The sequence below is a fragment of the Diadema antillarum genome, unplaced genomic scaffold (genome assembly GCF_040938485.1).
Source record: "Diadema antillarum isolate AM-2024a unplaced genomic scaffold, OU_Dant_1.0 scf00000009, whole genome shotgun sequence".
Classification (NCBI taxonomy): domain Eukaryota; kingdom Metazoa; phylum Echinodermata; class Echinoidea; order Diadematoida; family Diadematidae; genus Diadema; species Diadema antillarum.
Window position 1 is genome coordinate 921,609 of NW_027270898.1, and position 20,983 is coordinate 942,591.

At 40.3% G+C, this 20,983-nt stretch overlaps 1 protein-coding gene across 1 annotated transcript; it reads left to right on the forward strand.

Moving 5' to 3' along the window:
• Nucleotides 1–425: 425 nt before the first annotated feature.
• LOC139719607 (ATP-dependent RNA helicase DDX54-like) lies at nucleotides 426–20,961 on the forward strand. The gene is made up of 17 exons (XM_071631018.1): nucleotides 426–533; nucleotides 4,532–4,655; nucleotides 5,003–5,073; nucleotides 5,657–5,845; nucleotides 6,695–6,882; nucleotides 7,621–7,804; nucleotides 8,689–8,820; nucleotides 10,930–11,140; nucleotides 11,722–11,862; nucleotides 12,747–12,965; nucleotides 14,434–14,507; nucleotides 15,707–15,880; nucleotides 16,422–16,579; nucleotides 17,377–17,481; nucleotides 19,084–19,191; nucleotides 19,996–20,081; nucleotides 20,567–20,961. Exons 1-17 carry the CDS (start codon nucleotides 426–428, stop codon nucleotides 20,959–20,961), a joined length of 2,667 nt encoding a protein of 888 aa, XP_071487119.1.
• The last annotated feature ends 22 nt before the right edge of the window (nucleotides 20,962–20,983 follow it).

The window sequence follows — 20,983 nt, forward strand, 5'->3', positions numbered from 1 at the left end:
TGATACAGGGGATACTGCTGCGCACAAATTTAGAAAAGCTATCACAGTGGCGGATCTAGAGGGGGGCGCAACCGGCGCACGCCCCCCCCCCCTTTATTTTTCGTTAAAAACAAAAGAAATAAAATGAAAAAGAATAAATGAAACCCGGAAGTGGCACCATAAATATTAGTCACGCCCGCCCGCCCCCCCCCCCCCCCTTTACAGAAATCCTGGATCCGCCTCTGCTATCATAATCCTCACTCTCTAGATAGAGTGGAGGGTTACGTAATGGAAACGCATCCGAGGCAATCGATCACAATTCTGCAATCGATACTTATCAAATGTTGATCGATGATGTCGAAATGCACGTGTGTGTAACGCATAACGTGTAGAACTCTACGTGTCTGAGCTAGCGTTACGAGCTGTGTGCTAGTTACGAAGTTATCATGGCTAAATTCAAGAAAGGGAATAAACCGAAGCGCAAGAAAGACACCGAAAACCATGAACGTATCGACGAATCGCATGACAATGATACAACTCCACCAAATAAACGTGTAAGTGCTTTGCCAATATTTGTGAAGTGCTGTTCGTTTGCAGACGTTTAGACTGAAACGTGTGTCCCACCTACCGAAAATGGTGTTAGTGGTGCAATTACATAGGCCTAGCCTGCTCCACCAAACCGAAACTAGTTTTGTACCATCGTTGACGAGATAATTTCTAAAGCAGTTTATTACTTTAACAGCAGATAATGTTTCAGTCAGTAAGTGTAGAGTTTATATTCATGCAATTATGTTATGAATTGAAAGGATCATGCGCTAATCATGCAAACACCAAAAAAGCCTAGCTAGCCTAGCTAGGCGACAAAGCCAAAAGTCCATAATTTTACTTAACTCTTAATGTGCCAGGCCCCAAACCCCTAACGTGCCAGAGGTTTTTACCTAACGCCAGAACGTTTCGAAACTGGACTGACAATGAAATTTAAAACCGCCATATCTCTGAAACTATCGACTGTTTAGAATTGAGTTCTACACAACATTTATCAAGAAATGTTTGTTCTTTCATGTCATGTAGTCAGTTTCAGGGGGGGAGGGGGATCTATTGAAATCGGCAGGCGTTTGTCCGCGCGCAATTCCTATGCTAGAGTGGGGACGATTAGTGACGTTCACCAAAACAAAAGGATGAAAGACTTGACCGACGAACGAAAGCTGACCCTCTTTGAGGGACAAAATCAAAGCAGCTTCCTGCAGGACAGCGTCCAAGCGGAACAATGCGAGTGGAACCGCATAGACAATACACGCAGATTCAATACCATACACATGCATGGTTTACCAATGAGACTTTTGATCCATACACATCTCGGAGAGGGTGCGCTCGCTGCAGATTTTCCCGACGCGAAAAAAATACATCTAGCTGAAAAGTCATGTACAGTTGAACCTCTATTATCCGGCCTCCCTTTATCCGGATCTCTCTATTATCCGGACGCAATCTCGCCGTGATTTTTTTTGAATAATTACGGGAAGAAAGGGGGATTCCCAACTCCTTGAGAACTCCTACCCAAACACACATGAATTACATATTACTTCCAATATGATTAACATACATTGCATCAAATTTCCTTCCAAATTGCTTACCTTCAGACATTTCAACATCCCGAAACATCCCCAAATGTAACAATGAAAAGGTTGCAGTATACACATTGCATGTGGTACTACAATGGGCTACATCAGTACATGTGTATGTATAATGTACATGTATAAAGCATTGAGTCTCCCGTATCCGGCCAAATCCCTTATCCGGATGAGCCCCGGTCCCGACTTGTCCGGATACGAGAGGTTCAACTGTATTTACTCAAAATTTTCCAATGTAAGCATGCTCATATTTTTAGTCGAAACGATGGCTCTGCTAATCAGCTACCAGTACATATCATTTGCAGTTTCTTGGTGTAACGTATTACGGTACCACAAGAACTTAAATGATCAATGCTTTTCTCGCTCTTCTTAGTCGCCGAGCGGCGACCATGGCACGTCAGGACTAAGGTCGCCGTTTGGCGACCATGGCACGTTAAGAGTTAAAGATTTAAACCCATTAAAATTATCTACTACGGAATAGAATATGGATAACATTCGATAGGCCCCTCACTTGTGACACAGTCAGTGAATTTACCCAAATCGAGCAGTGCATGTGACTTCGAGTATCTTTATCATGTATCAGGCACCGCGGGTTCAATAGCACTTCTGTGTGCATGTGTGTGGGACTTCGTGCTGGGATCATGTGCTGTGTCATGGTGTCAGTGTTTGTGTGTTGTTTTCATTGTTGTGCTGTATACTAGATCTAGCTAGATCTAGTAATTATACTATGGGGTACAACATATATGGGCATTATTGATTCTCTTCCTTGTGATAGTGAGAGAAGTGCATGTTCTGTTCAGCCATTTCGCTGACCAAACAAACAAGGTTTGAAAATCTTGCTGAAGGATGGAAATATCATTCATGGTATGAATTTCACAGTAGATCACAATGTTGTCAGGAAACTGATGCCTCTTGGACTGGATGTTTGCAGTATTAATGTTATTAATTTATAACAAAAGAAGAGCTGGGCTCATCACTGATCCTTGAGGTGCCCCAGATGCCATGTAGTCATTCAAGTTAACTGGGAGTGCTTGCCAACAACTGTTGCTGCCTGTTGGAAAGTAGTGAGATGGTCCAATTTGTTGTATCTCCTTTCATGCCATAATATAGTTTACATCAGCTTGGTCTGCAGATGACAGTGAGGTATTCAACCAAAAGCTTTCTTGAGATCAAGAAAGATCTAGATGGCATGACATCTGATATCTGTTTGACCTCAGCATTGCAATAAGGTGTGTGCCAAGTCATACAAAATGTAGGTGGCAGTAGAGATGAGATGGGTAGTGATGGACAGGACAATTTCTGCCTAAACCCAAGCTTGTTGTTCATCTACCAGGATGTTGTTGGCAGCTACAAGTTTCGATATGGCTGAATACTAGGGAGGTAGTCTATGGTAAGGTACCAGGTAGTAGAACATTACCTTTCTGCAGATACTTATGAAGAGATTGGTCTGTTATTGCCAGGGTCACACTTATTGCCGGACTTGTGGATGGGTGTCACCAAGGCTTCCATTCTGTTGGAACAGTGCCAGAGTCATATAGCTGTTGAAGAATCCATGGGAAGGGGCAGTCTTTTCAGCTACAAGCTTCAGGAATTTAGATGGAACTTCATCCAGTCCACAGGCTTTGGATATGTTAAAAAATTTGACTGAGCTCTGCCTTTACACATGTATGAGCACAGCGGTTGTGCAGATGACCAACATTGGGGTGGTTTAAGGAGCATTTCATACACATGACTAGCCTGTTGCTTGGTAAACACTGAATGTTGATATGTTCTGCTTTGTGTTTACTTGTTACATGGATGCCACTGCCAGATTTCAGAGAAGGGATTTCCACATTCTCAGATGGGCAGTGCTTGATGTAGGACCAAAGCACCTTTGGATTTTCCTGTAGGCTGTTCCCTTATGATATTGTTCACAGAAATCGGTGTTTGTGGTGAAATAGTCTAGCAACAATCATTTGTTGCTGTCTGGAAGTCTTCCATCTTGTCATGCTAGGGTGTCTATGAGCTGTCTTGAAGAGTCTGCCATGGCCAGTGTCACGCTCCCCCTTTTTTTGTTTCAACAAAATGTTACATTATTAGTATACATTTCAAAACCCAGTAAAAGTTAATTCAGCCATGCCAAGTTTCTGCTGAACAGTTGAAGTGAAATGTAAAAAGCTTGATAGATGGTTGTGATGTTTCAATCTAAAATGTAGTCTTGAGAAAGTTATACTTGCATAAAGGAATAGTACTCCCCCCCCCCCCCCCACACACACACACACACACTGTAAGCCTAAACATGATGTTACTATTGTCAGGTGAAATTTAACAACAGCTGCCCTGTTGGGAGGAAGATGGTTCTTTCAGTTAAGATCCCTCAAAGCAAATAGTAGTTCAAGTTTTGATCAATTACATTACTGAGTGTTTTGGTATTGTATATTTAGCAGTCAAAGAAAATGAAACAGATTATTGTTGTTGTACTCTTACCTCCTTGACTGTGTGACATACTATAGACAATCAAAAAATGTAGAATTCATCTGTTTCCTGCACAAATGTGTATCTGTCAGACAACATTGTTATCAATGATTAGGCCTTTAGAGGTGATTACACCATTCAGCACAGAAAAGAGTAATAAAACAAAATGACCTTCACTTTTGCCTTGACACATCTGTATTCAACTCAGTTATGAATAGGATGACATTGACGGGGGAAGTTTCTGTGTTATGAGACATCTACTTTTTATGACAGCGACAAGAAAACAAGTGCAAGTAGTTTTATGGACAGTTTGAGATTTATGTAGGGTTCATATACACTGTTTATTCTTCATTTAGGTTCACATGTTTTTGTTTTTGTTTTTTGTTTTTTGTTTTTTTTTTGGGGGGGGGGGGTTTGAGCCACAGTAACATTTCTTTTGTTGTTGTTGTTTTTTCTTTTTTGATTCTCAGGCAAGGCTTTCTTCTGGTTTCCCGACTATTGATGGTTACACATCAGATGCAGAGATCGACACGAGAGCTCTTGTGCAGCAGCAGAATAGGAAGAAGAAGAAATCAGGGGGCTTTCAGTCCATGGGTGAGAAAAAGAAACGACATTAAACATCATTAGAGGAGTCATGGAGTAAACGGTTTAGAAATGCTGAAATAGCTTTGTGTAATAGTTTTGCATATTGGCTAGTACTCATACTGCAACTACTTCTTCAAATAGTAATAATGATGAAAACAGAAGTAGTTATAATCTACCATTGATAATCATTATGACAATGATGTTCATAATAATGATAGAAGTCATCATTATCATCATCATCATCTACATTATCATTGCAATTAGAGTCATTTTTTTTTAATTCATTATAATAATGATAATGGTGATTTGACTGGTGATACCATGCCTAAATAGATCTGTCTTTATTCTTTTAACAGGTCTCAGCCATGCAGTCTTCAAGGGAATCATGAAGAAAGGTTACAAGATACCAACACCCATCCAAAGAAAAGTAAGTTTGCTGTAAATAAAGTACTAGTAGTGGAAATAAGACATATTCGATTTACAAATTACTTCACTTGCAGCTGAGTTTATTGCTCCTTCGTAAACTTTTTTTTTTAGTTCTTCAAGATTTGTTTGGTTTGTTTCTCGAGATACTAAGATTTTGGTTTTTTTTTTTTTTTTTTACAATGTTAGTACACTGTGTAGATAAGATATTTGATGTCATGGTAACAGCATGCTACATGTGGCTACCACTTCAGGAGGATACTGTGTAAAAGTTTTGCAAGTTTATGCACTGAAAAGAATAGGCCTTGTATATAAATATGGTCCCATTCAAATCAGCCTGTGTTTCTATCTGAATGTAAGTTCTGCTGCACAGTATAAGAGATAGCATGACACCACTAGTGTAGATTGATGCAATTCTAAATCGAGGTAAAAACAACTATAGTAGTGGCTCACTGCCATTTTGTGAAATGTACAAAATTATGCTTGTACATACAGGTGTAAATATGTGCTGATGCAATGCTGTGTGACCATGATCTTTGTTCTCCACATTTTCATCTTGCTCCTTACCTACGTACATCATCTTGCAGTGCATACCAGTGATCATGGAGGGACGGGACGTGGTGGGAATGGCCCGCACCGGCAGCGGCAAGACCGCCGCCTTCCTCCTCCCCATGCTGGAGCGCCTGCAGAGGCGGTCGGCCCAGTCCGGGGCGAGGGCGCTCATCCTGTCGCCCACCAGGGAGCTGGCGCTGCAGACTCTGAAATTCACCAAGGAGGTATGATTCATGTGCAGAAGCTGCAGAAGTTGCAGCAGAAGAATTTAGAGATAGCAGTAATAACTTTTATTCATAGTAGTAGCAGTACATTTAGCAGCAACAGAAGTAGTGACATTTTAGAAACAGCCTTAAGTATTTAGTTAGTAGTAGTAGTAGTACTGGTAGTAGTAGTAGTAGTAGTATATAGTAGTAGTAGTAGTAGTAGTAGTAGTAGTAGTAGTAGTAGTAGTAGTAGTGGTGGTAGTAGCAGTAGTACAGTTGAACCTCTATTATCCGGCCTCCCTTTATCCGGATCTCTCTATTATCCGGACGCAATCTCGCCGTGATTTTTTTAAAATAATTACGGGAAGAAAGGTTGATTCCCAACTCCTTGAGAACTCCTACCCAAACACACATGAATTACATATTACTTCCAATATGATTAACATACATTGCATCAAATTTCCTTCCAAATTGCTTACCTTCAGACATTTCAACATCCGGAAACATCCCCAAATGTAACAATGAAAAGGTTGCAGTATACACATTACTACATGTGGTACTACAATGGGCTACATCAGTACATGTGTATGTACATGTACATGTATAAAGCATTGAGTCTCCCGTATCCGGCCAAATCCCTTATCCGGATGAGCCCCGGTCCCGACTTGTCCGGATACGAGAGGTTCAACTGTAGTAGTAATCAGAGTAGTAGAAAAGATTATAGCACAACTAGTATTTGTTGCAGTAGCAGTAGGAGTAGTAGTGAAATGCATAAATTTCAAATGCAATCATATGTCAAACACAAATGGAAAGCCCTCATAAGTCAACAGTCTCCTTGATGTAAACCGTAACTTCACCCCACTCCAGCTTGGCCGTTATACTGACCTCAAGGCGGAGGTCATCCTGGGAGGTGACCGGATGGACGACCAGTTTGCCGCTCTCCACGAGAACCCGGACATCCTGATCGCAACCCCTGGCCGCCTGCTTCACGTCCTGATGGAGATGGACTTGAAGCTGAAGAATGTGGAGTATGTAGTGTTTGACGAGGCAGACAGGTGAGTAGATGGGTTAACCCATCGAATCCACTGGGAATAGTTTTGCAGAAGTTACATGTATCTGATCATCATTAAGAAATAAGCACCTCTGAATCTGGAGAAGGTTAGACTGAACCTGTTAAATTTATCAAATCAGCGCAAAGTCAGAAAATTTTTTACAAAAATGCACTTTGAGAAAGAAATGGAATCTTGATCTTCTAAATGTATTTCATTATGTGATTTCAAGTTCTGTTGCTTATGTGATTACCTGAGACTGCGTGCCTTCATTTTCTGTGTGTGATGATAGGCCTACATCTGTGCCTGGTGTTCATTCCTAGAGCATGATCTAACCCTTCCATACTCATTGATGAGACTGACATGAGCAATAGCAATGGAATTTCAAGATAGTAATCCTCAGAGGGTTTAAAACTTCACTGGTGCTGTTTTTGCTTTCAGAAATTTTCTGGAGTTTATGCGTTTTACAGTAGATTTGGTAACAACAAACTACCGTTCCATTTGACTCTGAGGCTGTTGCTTTGTTGGAAACAAATACTCTATGGCGCTCTGGAACAGCATTTCAAGTTTGAAAACTAGAAACTGCATGGTTTAGCCACCACAATGTTAAATGATGTCTTTAATAGACTGTTGTGATCCAGACTTCTTCACTTTTAAGATGACCAGTCTGCCTCCTTCATTAATTTGTATGTGACCTTTGACCCATTCTTTATATTTTTAACCTCTGACCTGTACCTCTTGCAGGTTGTTTGAGATGGGTTTTGCTGAGCAGCTGAATGAAATATTGTCTAGACTTCCTGACAGCCGCCAAACACTCCTCTTCTCAGCTACCTTGCCTAAGAGCCTTGTGGAGTTTGCTAGTGCTGGGCTGAGTGAACCCACGCTGGTGAGGCTGGATGTGGAGTCTAAGATCAGTGATCAGCTAAAGGTGAATGACCTCTTGTCATCATAAACATCATGGCTGGAGTGAATCCTAATACTTGTGACATGTATTGATATGTAATGTGTCTGAAAGTCAGAGTGTGATTTTAGTGATGAAAATTAATTTTGTTAGGAATTGACCAGTTTATTCCCTGAACATGGATGTGCAAATTCCCTTTGTTCTCTCGATAATGTGATCCTGCAAAATTTGATTAGTCTATCAAACCAGCATGCTGAAGACCGTAGAATGCCCCGAAATCCATCAACAGGAATATAGATGCCAGCCAGTTGATATGTCCATATCTTCTTCAATACAAGAACCGACAGAATATTGAATATATAACAAATCTACTTGTGATTCAAAACTACAATTTAGATTTGACACATATGCTATGTAACATCTTTTCTTGTTATCTTTCATAGAGTCTAGGATGACCTGTTAAGATTAAGAGTAGTGTTTGTTTAATTGAACATGCACTTCTTTCTCAATGCCCTTAGTTAAAGTCCTTGATTCCTGCTGTCCATGCACATACACTGTAATAGCAATCCCTCGGAGTGATACCCTATAAAGGACCAAGTAAGATAAACTAAAATACACAATTAATTTTTAGAAGTAGCTGATTTCTATGGTCTAGAAACCTATGTACAGAATGACAAAGGTATGTAATCAAGTGACACTTACAAAATTTCATAATTATCTTACTTTTCCCAATCATTGAGAAGATTTCGCTGTTGTTGTATTGATACATGTATTACTCAAAACCAACTGTAGCGTGGAGTGGGTCACTGGGGTCGTCACTTCAATCAGCAGTAGATGCTGCCACCCCCTATATTGGTCTCTTTTGACAAGGTCTTTACCCCAATCCCCAATTCTTGTAATCATCATTCCAGAACATCTACCTGTACACCAGGAGCAACGATAAGACTGCCGTACTCCTCCACCTGCTGCGAGAGGTCATTGACCCCTCTCAACTCACCGTAGTCTTTCTTGCTACACGGCACCATGTTCAATACGTCAAGGAGGTGATTGGTTTGTTTTTGTTTTTTATTATTTTCGCCTGTTTTCTTGCAGGAAACTTGGTTAAAGTGTGCTCACTGACCAGTCCGACAAGGAACGTTCTGCAGAGAAATTGTAAATTTTTTTGTTTGTTAATTTTGATCTCTATACACCTACATAGTATAGGTTTTCCCGGTCAATTTCATACTTTTGTCACTCAAATTCATTAATGTGCATTCAAATTCACGCAGCGCACGCGTGCGAAAATATTCGGGCATTCAAATTCAGAATCCGAGCGATCAATTTCATTTATGGGCGTTCTATTTCGTTTTCGTGATATCAAATTCACGATTGGGCATTCAATTTCAAAATGCGAGCACCGACTTTCCTTCTCATGCATTCAAATTCATGCGATAGTCACGTGATAGTCCCAATGAGCTTGTTTGGAGCGTTCAAATTCATATTTAGGGGATCAAGTTCCTACTTCGTGCAATCATTTTAACGAGGAAAATGGAGAAGACTTTTAAAAAAGGAAAAAGGGCCAACACAACCTATGAAGGCTTGCATATAGTGTAATCATGATTGTTTACAGGTTCTACATTGTCCTCTGCTCATGTATTCTTTGTTTTTCATCTCAATAAATTTCAAATTGCAATGTCCAATCAGCAGTGCATCCAAATAACACAACGACTAGTAATCATATTTCTTGATGATACTGTATGCTGACATTGCCCCAACACCAACCACATAATGACAATTCATCAATTTAAAGACAAACTGACACACAATGATCTCACATAATCCCGCAAAAGTAAATCAATAAGAGAGCAATACACAACAAACAACACGTATAAAATGTTCATTTTCCATCAAAGAAGATGGCTGGATAACCCATATTCAGCTGCAAACGCTGGTCTTCCATATGGGGTCCAGCTGGATGTTCTGCTCTTTGCGATGAATAAATGAAGTGGGATCTTTCACGTGCATGAGTTGTGACTCTCTAACACATGGGACCTCCATTTTATGTCCAGTCCGAGGGACATGTGCCTGTATATTCCTATTTGCTAAGCGCGAGTTCAAAATTGTAAATGAACAGGTGGACCTCTACTGCAAAGTAGATAATCATCATAAATCCCAATATATTCAAAGCCAAATGAGAAACATGCACACACGGCCCCAAACTAACTAGATTCAGGACTTCTTTTAAATTGAATGCAGTTATTTGGAACATGGTTGCCTATTCACGAATTTGAATGACCGACGAGATTCCGTCGCCAGCTTGACATGAATTTGAATGCTCATTGATGAAATGCGTGCTCCTCTCTTAAATTTGAATGCTCCGATAATGAATTTGAATGTTACGATAGTGAATTTGAATGCTCCGATAGTGAATTTGAATGCTCCGACAGTGAATTTGAATGCTCGGATAGTGAATTCGAATGACCGGATTTTGAAGTTGATTGCTGATTCAGTGCTGCGAGCGTGGAATGCGTGAAATCGAATGTTCGGAACAGGAACTTGAATGACAAAAGTATGAAATTGACCGGGAAAACCTATATTATGTGAAATTATTTAGGGACATGTGAGTATAGTTAAATTCATTAAAAAGCAAGGAAAGTAAAATGAAAAATGGAGTATCATCTCGAGCTATTTTTGTCTGTCTTGTATATGTTTATTATATATCGTGATGAAATTTATGTATTCAATATCTTTAAAATATATGTTTCTGTTGGAAAGGAAAACAAAATGAATGAATGAATACCAGTATATCTTAAACTGTGTGAACTAATTTTATTGTTTGAGATAGCTGTAAACTCACCATGTGTGTCACTGCTTCTTTTAAATAATTTTGATAACTTCTTACTGTAAAAGTAGAAATTTTCACACATTTCGTGCACATGAACTTGTGCAAAAACAGAAATGTGCAAATATATTTGCTTCTCCTGTGTAAAAGTATTTCATCTCTGTGATTCTGCAAAATGTAAACATACGAAATTCATGTTACCTGCTGATCGTGAAAAAATTTCCTTGTGCAAAAATTTCCACTTTTGTGGTATATGTTTTGGTGTTTTGCATGTATGTAATTAGTTAGATGCGATATTTCCACAATTTCTGATGTCATTTCCTGCTCTCAGCTACTGGACATGGCAGGGATCAGTTGCACGTACATCTATAGCGCCCTCGACCAGGCTGCGAGGAAGATCAACGTGGCGAAGTTTGCCAACAAGAAAACCCGCATCCTCCTGGTCACTGACATTGCTGCCCGCGGCATCGACATCCCCATGCTGGACGTCGTCATCAATTACAACTTTCCCGGCAAGCCCAAGCTGTTTGTCCATCGTGTTGGTAAGTAGGAATGACCAAGTCTTGGGTTCAAGACTGTAATGAAGAGTAAACTGCTAACATGCTGGCCATTCTGCTGATGGAAAACGTGAATGTGATAACACAAGTCAACCATGCTCTCACAAACACTGTCCTGATAGGTGTGGGTGCTGTTTTTTAATGTACATTGTAAATGTTTACTTCAGCTATAAGGGCGGGGGGACTAACAATCGTTGAATTATGTACTCAATTTATATAACCCATCAAATCATCTTTTCCTGTTATTTGGAGACCCCCCAGGTATGACTGACATAAGTTACAGTGTGTTAAATCATGCACTGGCAATCTGATTAGCATCTGTAGAACCATGCATCTCTCTTTATGATTCTGCTTGCTTTGCCTGCTTGCATTATCATAGAGAACTGAATATTCTTGAGTAATACTTTCATGATATCTATTCCTGTCTACATAATGAGAAAACAGTTCCATGCAAGATTGCAGACTGTGACAGGTAATGTTCAAACTACTGGTGACATTCATCAGTGTTAAAAAGAGAAAAATGATAACCTCTAGTGTTTTTGTGTTTCCACCTATGTCATGTGCAGGTCGTGTAGCCAGAGCCGGCCGATCAGGTACAGCCTACTCCATCATTGCCCCAGACGAGCTTCCCTATCTCATCGATCTCCATCTGTTTCTTGGAAAAGACATCGCCCTGGTGAAAAAAGACAGCAAGATATCAATGGAGGGTAAGAGAGCTTAGGTAGCTTCCATTCATCGGTAACCCCAAACCAGAAGACTGCTATTGCATGATACAAACACCAAAAAAGATCGTATCTGATTGGTCAATCGCTCATCCTGTGACATGCAGTAAAAAAGTGCCATTGCACGCTATCCCTGTTGAGCCATGCAATTTTTGTTGAACAATTTTGGACAGTGCATGGCTGACATCACCAATTTACATTGACTCCTGTGTTGGGCTTATGATCGACTTATAGTTTTTGCCCCATAGCATGCTTCTGAAGTCAGAATGTAAATTCGGTGGTACCTTTGCCGCTCGCACTTGATCAGTTACAAACGTGCATTCTGTCTTTCATTTGACTGTCGAACAACTTCAGCCGACCATGTTTTGTGTACTACTGACTATACTGTGCAGCAATATTATGCAAATGTTACACTTTCTTAACAGACTAACTTTTCACTGGTCTGAAATTCCCCTTTGAAAATCATTAGCATTGTATGCCACATATGTGCTGATGGCATTGATAGCATTTAAACAGACTGATGTAAATTCTTCTCATTCATCCAGTCGAAGTAAAAGATCACTAATTAGTTGAATCAAGAAACTGGAATTAAACTCCCACATGTGTGAAAAATTTATCATGCACGTTGGACCGCGCTGTTCGCAGGATTCCAAGCCGTCTTTCGTGTGCTGGACAAGGTCCAGTGCACTCTGGCTATGTGCAGTCTCGCACTATAAAGGGCCGTTCTATCAATGGGGGTGTCATTCGCCCGAAGAAGTCAATTGATGATTGGTGAAATGTCACAACAAGTGAGTTTAATTCCATTTTCTTGATTCAAATAATTATTGATCTCATAGCGTTTAAATGTTCTGGTTTCTTTGACCCAGGAGCCGATGGTCACCTTGGCCGAGTGCCCCAGTCAGTGGTTGATGAAGAGGAGAGCCTTCTCAGGAACTACCACAAGCGCAGCAACGACCTGGCCGCCTTGACCCGGGTCGTCGGCAACGCCATGAAGCACTACCTCAGGTCGCGACCTCTGCCCTCCACGGCCAGTGTCAAGCGCTCTAAAGAGATTGATCCCATAGACATTGCCTACCACCCGTTGTATGGTAAGTATTCTTGACATATTGATACTAAAGTTGACTTGTTACATTCCTTCCCAATGATGTTTTATTTGACTGTATATTTGTTTACAATATTCACAAACATAGTCATTGTGTTTGTTTGTTTGATTGGCTTTTGTTTTGTATTCTTCTTTTTTCGGTAGTTGTGGTTTGATTTTTTTTATTTAAGGTATATCTGGATAAGGGGCTTTCATCTCTTATTATTTATCTGTGAGTTTGGTTGTTGGTAAAGACCTGTAGCATAATGAGTCAAGGAGTTTTGATGTTCAGCAGTTGAGGAAAGTAGATTTATGTTGTTGAGGTATAGATGAACAACAAAGTTGTTCAGTGTGATTTTAGTGTCTATGTTGATATTCTGTTCAAATAGGATTCACATTTTTGATTTATATGGTGATAATGAAAACATATCAAATGATACATAATAGTCAAATTTAGACTCTGGCTCTGTTTGGTGGTGCTGCCCTGAGTGTTCCATCTTTTATAGGGTTAAAGGTCATATTTAGGTTGTTGACATGTATACACTCTACTAGCCACACATTTTGACTTTTTGAGAAAAAAAAAATCTGTGGTATACAGGTCTGTAATGGTATATTCCTGTAGTTGAACAACCCAGAGGATACTGTAAAACGAGAAATGTTCGCGTGCATTTTAATTTCGCGAGCGCCAAGATTCGTGAAATTAAAATGCACGTGAAATTTCTTATCTACACTATATGCATTGAACGCAAGAGGCAATTCGCGAAAATTTCTTGCCGCGAAAAAGGCTGTCGGCTCCAATTCGCGAAAATTTCGTGCCGCGAATATATCATGTTTTACAGTACACTTCCATTGCATGGCAACGGATATTTCTAGGTTAGTTTGGCACCACCTGGACACTTGGCAAACATCACATCTGGGCAGATTTAACCCTAAAAGGGTTTCGCGCCATAATTCTGTAACGCGAGAAGGCCTCATCGCGAGGCTTCTTGACTTTCTTTGTTCAAGTCTCGCGCAACTTTTGAGACCAAATTTGCAATGTCTGCACATACTTTTGCGAAGCCACGTCCATTTTTGTAACGGAATGTCGCCCTAAAACGGGCACAATTTTGTGTGGAATCCGCCCCCCTCCGGTCTTAGCATAGCCAAACGAGCCTGGCCCTTTTAGGGTTAAGCTTAATCTTCCAAGTTCGGCCAAGAGCTGTCTTCAGTTTGTCAGAGTAACATATTGACTCCAGTGCCAGTGATATATATGAACCACACACTGGCACTGGTCCGACGGTCTCTGACCAGTAAAAATCACTGTCAGGCTAGTAACTTTTTCAGGAATGGACCCATAAAAAATGGAAAAACTGGGTACCTACTGGTCCGAAAGACAGGTCAGACCAGTAGAATAAATGGGCTAGTGTGCAGCCCAAGTTGCAGTCAGTGTGGTGACTAATGTACGTTTCCTCTGAATGTTCTTTACCCCTCTTTAGGAATTCAAGACAGTGAACAGGAGAGCACAAGAGTTCAGTTGGTAGACGATATCAAACAGTACAAGCCACACTCGGTAAACCATACAGTACCTTGTATTCACTTCACTGCTTGTGGCAGATACTGTACTTTTTGCCTGGCTCCATATTTACACAATATCTGTGTACTATGGAAGCATGCAGGGCCATGTACATCATGTACCTCACCATTTTAAAGACAGCCAATCCCTTTTGCATGCAAATTTTTGAAAAATTGGTGAGAACACTTAGGTATTGAAGAAAACACTATTTGGAAACCCCCTGTAAATTTTGAACTCAAGAGGGTCTTTATTTGTTTAGTTAAATTGACCGTTAAGATCTGAATAATTTTTATGAACTTTGCAAAAATTACAAATCTAAATACTAGTCTAGTTTTACAGACCTGTGTAATGCACTTAGCTGTACATGTAGTTCATGTAAGTGGTGTGTTGTTATTTGCCATTGATAACAAAGTAAGAGAAGCTCATGAATTCTTCTTTTCTGACAGCTTTAACATGCATATCTGTTGTTCGAAGTATTAGTATCATATTACAACCACAGGAGGATTAATGTATGCAGCTGTGCCTAGTACACAGAATACGTTACGGTGAGCGTTTGGTGCATTATTTGAATTTTAACGGCTAACAACCTTCAAATATCACAGAAATGTTATAGATTTACAATAGTCTTGTCATTCTGGTGGAATATATCATGTTTTTGCTATTTGGGAAGGAATGCAAAAGGGAAGGGCCATCTTTAAGGAAGGAATTTGTTTAACTATGCCTTTTTAATGTGAAGTAGCTTTCCGGTATTACCCCAAATGGGCGTCCAGATTACTTGTATATCATTTCATTTGTCTTTAATTTCCAGCAACAACAACAAAAAAATCCTACACAATAATAAACACAACATAATCATCTGAATACAGAGTATTTGAAATGTTTTCATCAGGATGTGAATTGTTATATGATAAGGTAACAAACTTTGAACAAAGCCATATTGAACTAATTAATACTTTATTAAATAATGGGAAATGAAGTTGGAAATGGAGGGAACTGCTAAAAAGCTTTTCCTTTGATGACTGGCGTGCCACACCAGCCTATAGCAGCTAGGATTAAATGAAGAGAATATGATTTAAAAAAAAATTCATATCAATGTGATAAGTATTCTACTGTATTCCTGCGTGATGTGGGAATCAATCATTGAGGGATGTCACCCTTGCACACTAATGAATCATTGGTTTCTTCTAATATATCAGACCATCTTTGAGATCAACTCCACGGCCAAGAACATTGCTCGCGGCATCATGAAGTCGAAGCGCAAACTTCATGGCAAGGTCATCAGCAAGAACATGCAGAGACTGGAGGGGAAGAAGCTGGAGGAGGCAGGAAGGGTCGCCACGGCAACAGCCGACAATGATGAGAATGCTGAGGTATGCAGGGAGACGTTTGGCTAAGGCATCTGTTGCAAGGCAGTGATAGGCGTCATACCATCGCCTTTGTGGGTTGGCTATAGAATATGTTCAAAGTTTTTCATGAAGACCCAGCGTTTGTTGGTGTTACCTCTGGTCAGAGATGGTGTTCATTCTTTCCAGACATACAGCATTAAAGGCCTGGCAAAATGTGAAAAAATGACTGGACAACTCACTGACTTTGTCAAATGCAAGTAATCATTTATCATGAATGTGTCTGAGTGGGAAGACAAGAAGTATATCTACTAATGTCATTTCATATGTCTGGGTATGGTGGTAAGTCATCGTTGATTTTCACAAAAACAAAAAAGTATGCAAATTCAAGTCAATCGAATTGCAATGTATCCCGTACACATCAGTGACTAGTTGAGTGATTTGGAGTTGTGCCTGCATTTCCGTTTACCTCTTAGCTTTCTTGATATCACTAGTTGAGGCCTCAAACTCTTAGAATGCAACGCCACCATTACAAAATTATCTGTTAATTTTCATGTGGCTACGCCAGGAGGCGTTCAGTGTCGTGATTGGGACGTCGAAAAAGAAGAAGGGGAAACCGGAGGAACATGGCACCAAGCAGAAGACACTGCCATTCACTGAGAGTGATGTCAGAGACAAAGATATCTTCATCTCCTACACAGCTCTAGACAGACAGACTGAACAAGGGTGAGTCTGTCTTAATTGTTGCTGTAATATTTTCATATTCATACATGTTTGTGTGTTTTTGTGAGTTTGTGTGTGTGCAAGTGCTCACGATTTTTGTTTGGTGTGTGTGTCTTGTACACGTTCAGGACTTTGCTATATAAGACTCCACCTCTTTGCCAAGTTCTTACTGTAGTTCTCCTGTTATTGTTCTGATATTTCCAAGGTATGAAATTTTTGCGAATTGAAGCCAACATTCTTTTTCGTGGCATGATATTTTCGTGAAATGAAATTTTCATGTATTGTCATTGTAATTCAATGCATATAGTGTAGAAGACCTTTTGCATGCATTATAATTTCGCGAATCTGGGCTCTCACAAAATTTGTAAAATTAAAATGCATGCAAACATTTCTGGTTTTACAGTATATTGTGTCACTTGTAACTGTTGATGCATTAGCCAATTTCAGGTACAATATATTATGTGTGCACTTGTGCTGTTCATTTCATATTCTGTGCTTGGGTAGGAGTAAATAGATGAAATTGAAATTTTAGATTAGAAGTGTGCTGACTCTCTTGCTGATATTGGTGTTGATAGTCTTAACACCTGGTAAGCATTATTTATTTATCAGCCTAAGGCTATTCCATCAGGATTTACAGTCATGAATGCCATACAACTACTGGCCTTTATTTGATACTCTATCCACAAGTCAGGAGATGTATTTCTATGCAGAATGAGTGCACTCATCACCTGCCGTTTTGTGGAATTCCCTGAGGGATGTTTCAGGTGAGCTTGTATCTTCTTTGTATACCTTCCCCCCAGGCTGAGCATAGAGTCGAACTTTGAGAAGCAGGCTGCCAGTGCTGTGCTGGACTTCACTCAGGATGAATCACAGGACATGAGAATACAGCAACAGAGGATGAAGTGGTGAGAAATGGGGTCAGAGAAGGAGAGACATACATTGTAGAGAAGAGTGAGAAAAAAGGATGGAAGGAAGGAATGAAAGAGGATGAGTGAAAGGGAGAGATGGAAGAAAAGGGAGATGGGGAAATAAATGGGGGGGGGGGTAGAAAGAGGCAGAGTGAGGGTGATGGTAGGATGAGCTATGGAATGAGGAAGATAGACAGAGAGATAGAGAGAACGAGGGAAGGAGGGATAGAGGGAAAAAGAGAGGATGGAAGAAGGGATGAAGGTGGGAGACAGCAATGATGGAAGATGATGAAGAGGAGAAAAAAAAGGAGGGAAGAATGAAGGAATGAAGAGGGGCAGGAAGAGATGGCAGGAAATGTGAGGAAGAGAAAAACAGAGGGAGAGAAGAAAGAAGAGACGTGGGAGTATGAGGGAGGGAGTGACAAGCTTGAAGTGGGAGACGTTATTCAGAGTTGATGGTGGACTACTACCATTTTCAGGGCATCCCCCTCAAGCATTTATACTGTAAAAGTGGATATTTTCGCGTGACTAATTTTTCGCGCTCGGCCCGGTATTAAAGAAGAGTTTCGTGTGTTTTTAAGTCCGCGGAGTAAAGACAGTAAGTACGGGAACATATGGCAACCAAAAATATTCGGGTGTTTTATTTTCGCGCTAGTTTCTGGTTACGCAAAATGCGCGAAAATTTCAACACTGCAAACATTTCCATGTTTACAGTAGTCTTGAGGGGAATGTATGAAAAGAACTGTCAACAACAGTAAACCCTCGCAGCAACCAGGCATTAAATTGAGTCATTTTCTGCATCACATGACATTCTTATAGTCTATAGAAAAAGGGAAAAAAAATCTGCCAATGTCATAATATCCAATGTTTTCAGAGTGCTGTTTTGAATAAATGAGTAATGAGTGAAAAATTCAATGAACTATCCATTACTTTCTTAAGCAATTGCAGCTTATTTGTTCTGAATTTGGTCAGCAACTCGTTATCACCACAAGAAATTGTGACCTCAAGAATGTGTTGGGTTTTTTTTTTTCTCTCATTCCATAAACTAAAGAAACTATGAATGATCATGGGAAATTTGATACTGTAAAACATGATATTTTCGCGGCATGAAATTTGCACGAATTGGAGCCGACGGCCTTTATCGCGGCATTAAATTTTTGCGAGTTGCCTCTAACATTCAATGCATATAGTGTAGACAAGAACTTTCGCGTGCATTTTAATTTCGCGAATCTTGGCTCTCGTGAAATTAAAATGCACGTGAACATTCCTCGTTTTACAGTATACGGTTTACCTCACTAAGTCAAATCCAAATGGAATGGAAAAGATCCTTTGACCTGCATGAATTTCAGCTTACACAACAGAATAGAGTTTATAACCATTCAGGGTGGAATCCTTCAATTTAGCAATTTTTTTCAACATTGAGGAGGTTGACTAAAAGTTCCATTCCAAAGCAATAGAATATAAAGAGAAGCGGACTTGAAAAGACCCTTCGATTAAGGTAATTATTTGACTTATGCGAGGTCGACTTAAGCAAGGTTGACTGTATGTATGCCATCTTACACTGATCTCATCAATCTCTATCTCTCTTTGTGTGACCAGGGAGAGAAAGAAAAAGAAATTTGTTGGAGACGGCGGAAAGGAAGGGAAGAATAAGAAGATCCTTACAGAGAGTGGGAAGTACATCTCAGCCTCGTACAAGACCAACATGTATCCTTTTCTCATACTCTATCTCAAGATGCCCTCCTTTATTTCCCACAGCTGGTCTGTGAGGGGCACGTCACACACTGTGTGTATGCAGGCTTGGTGATAGCTTGTTCAAAGTACTAATTACAAAATATGAAATACCAACACGAACAGGTATATTTTGATTTTAATCTGGACACATTTTCTCCTCGTTAGCCCAGTGTTAAAAAAAAGAAAGATAAAAAAGAATAATTCTTGTTTAGGATGGTGCTCAAATTTGTATTATTCATTGCTCTTACCCAGTAGTGGTGACAGTATTATGAAATGAGTGCCGGTAAGTTAGAGGATGTTTATCAATCTCTTGAAAAGTATATAAGAAAAGAGCTAGCTGTGGAGAGTGATGTTTTAGGGTTAGTTCTTATGTATGTTATTGCCTTGATCTGTCATTATACAGGTAGAATATTTTTCATTCTAGTGTTGTTTTTTTAAATCTCTTGGTGGTGGCTGGGTGTTTGTGGTAGGCTTAGCTCTAGCATCAAAACTAGAGTGTTATGACTTGTAGTCAAATTATATTCATCATTACAGTTTGCTCCATCTGGTTTTGGTTCTCAATGATATGAAATTATCTTCATCAAGGTTATCCTCAGTCTGCAAGATTTAGTAATGGAATGTGCTCATGTGATAATGATAGTAGTAATGATGATGGTGATGATGAAAGTGAAGATGGTGGTGATGATGAAAGTGAAGGTGGTGTTGATGATGATGGTGACGAAGATTTCTTTCAATAGTAGTTGATGTTCCTTGACTGTGACATTTGCTGGCAAAAAGATACAAAGAGTGGTTACAGAGGAGTAAAGCCGACGCCCGCGACAATGAGTCCGACAGTGAGAGGGAGGATGCAGAGGATGGTGGAGGTCGATCAAAGCCAGGTAATATGTCCCAGGGTTACTCAGGTCAATTAGGGCCATTAGCATGTCTTCATAAAGTAATGTTGTGGAAAGGTTTTCTCCCATGTTATTCTGGGTTAGCTGCTCTCAAAGTCAGTGACTGAATTGTGAGAACTTCTGATAGTAGATTTGATCAGCTTCAAGTTGTTTCCTCTTCATTGCATTTACAAAGTACCAATTGGGACATTAATCTTTGATATGCTATGACCTAATGGCACTAAATTTAATGACTAGTGACTGCAAGAAACTTTGTGTAATTCTACATACTTGAATTACATTCATCGCAATTAAATCTTTGAATAAGTCATTGAATAGATTCATGAAATTAACCTTGGCTGTGAATTATCTCAATCTGCTCGTGTAAAAAAAAAAAATATCCCATGGTGAATGCTGAGAGATTGCAGTGGTTGCTCCTTATTTAATTCTTCTTTTGTATATTGTGCATATGACAGGAGGGAGGTTTGGCAGCATCACCGGGAACAGGAGAGGGCGCTACGGTCCAAAACGTGGCAAGGGAGGCAGAGGAAACCAGCACGACGATTCTGGCGGGGACCGAGGAGGCGAGAGGTCAAGAGGTCGTGGGGGGCAGCGGCGGGGAGAGCTGCGGAACCTGGAGCAGATCATGAAGCAGAGGAAGGTGAAGAGCAGACACAAGGAGCGCAGTCTACCCCGGGGCCAGAGGCAGGGGGGCAAGGCCGCGGGCAGAGGGGATAGAGGAATGGGGCGGGGCAGCAGCAGGAGCTTTGGTAGGGGTGGGAAGAGAGGAGGAGGAGGCGGTGGAGGGGGGAGGGGAAGAGGTGGTGGTGGTGGTGGTGGTAGAGGGCGTGGCAGGGGGAAAGGAAGGTGATAAGAGGACATGCCAGGGAAAT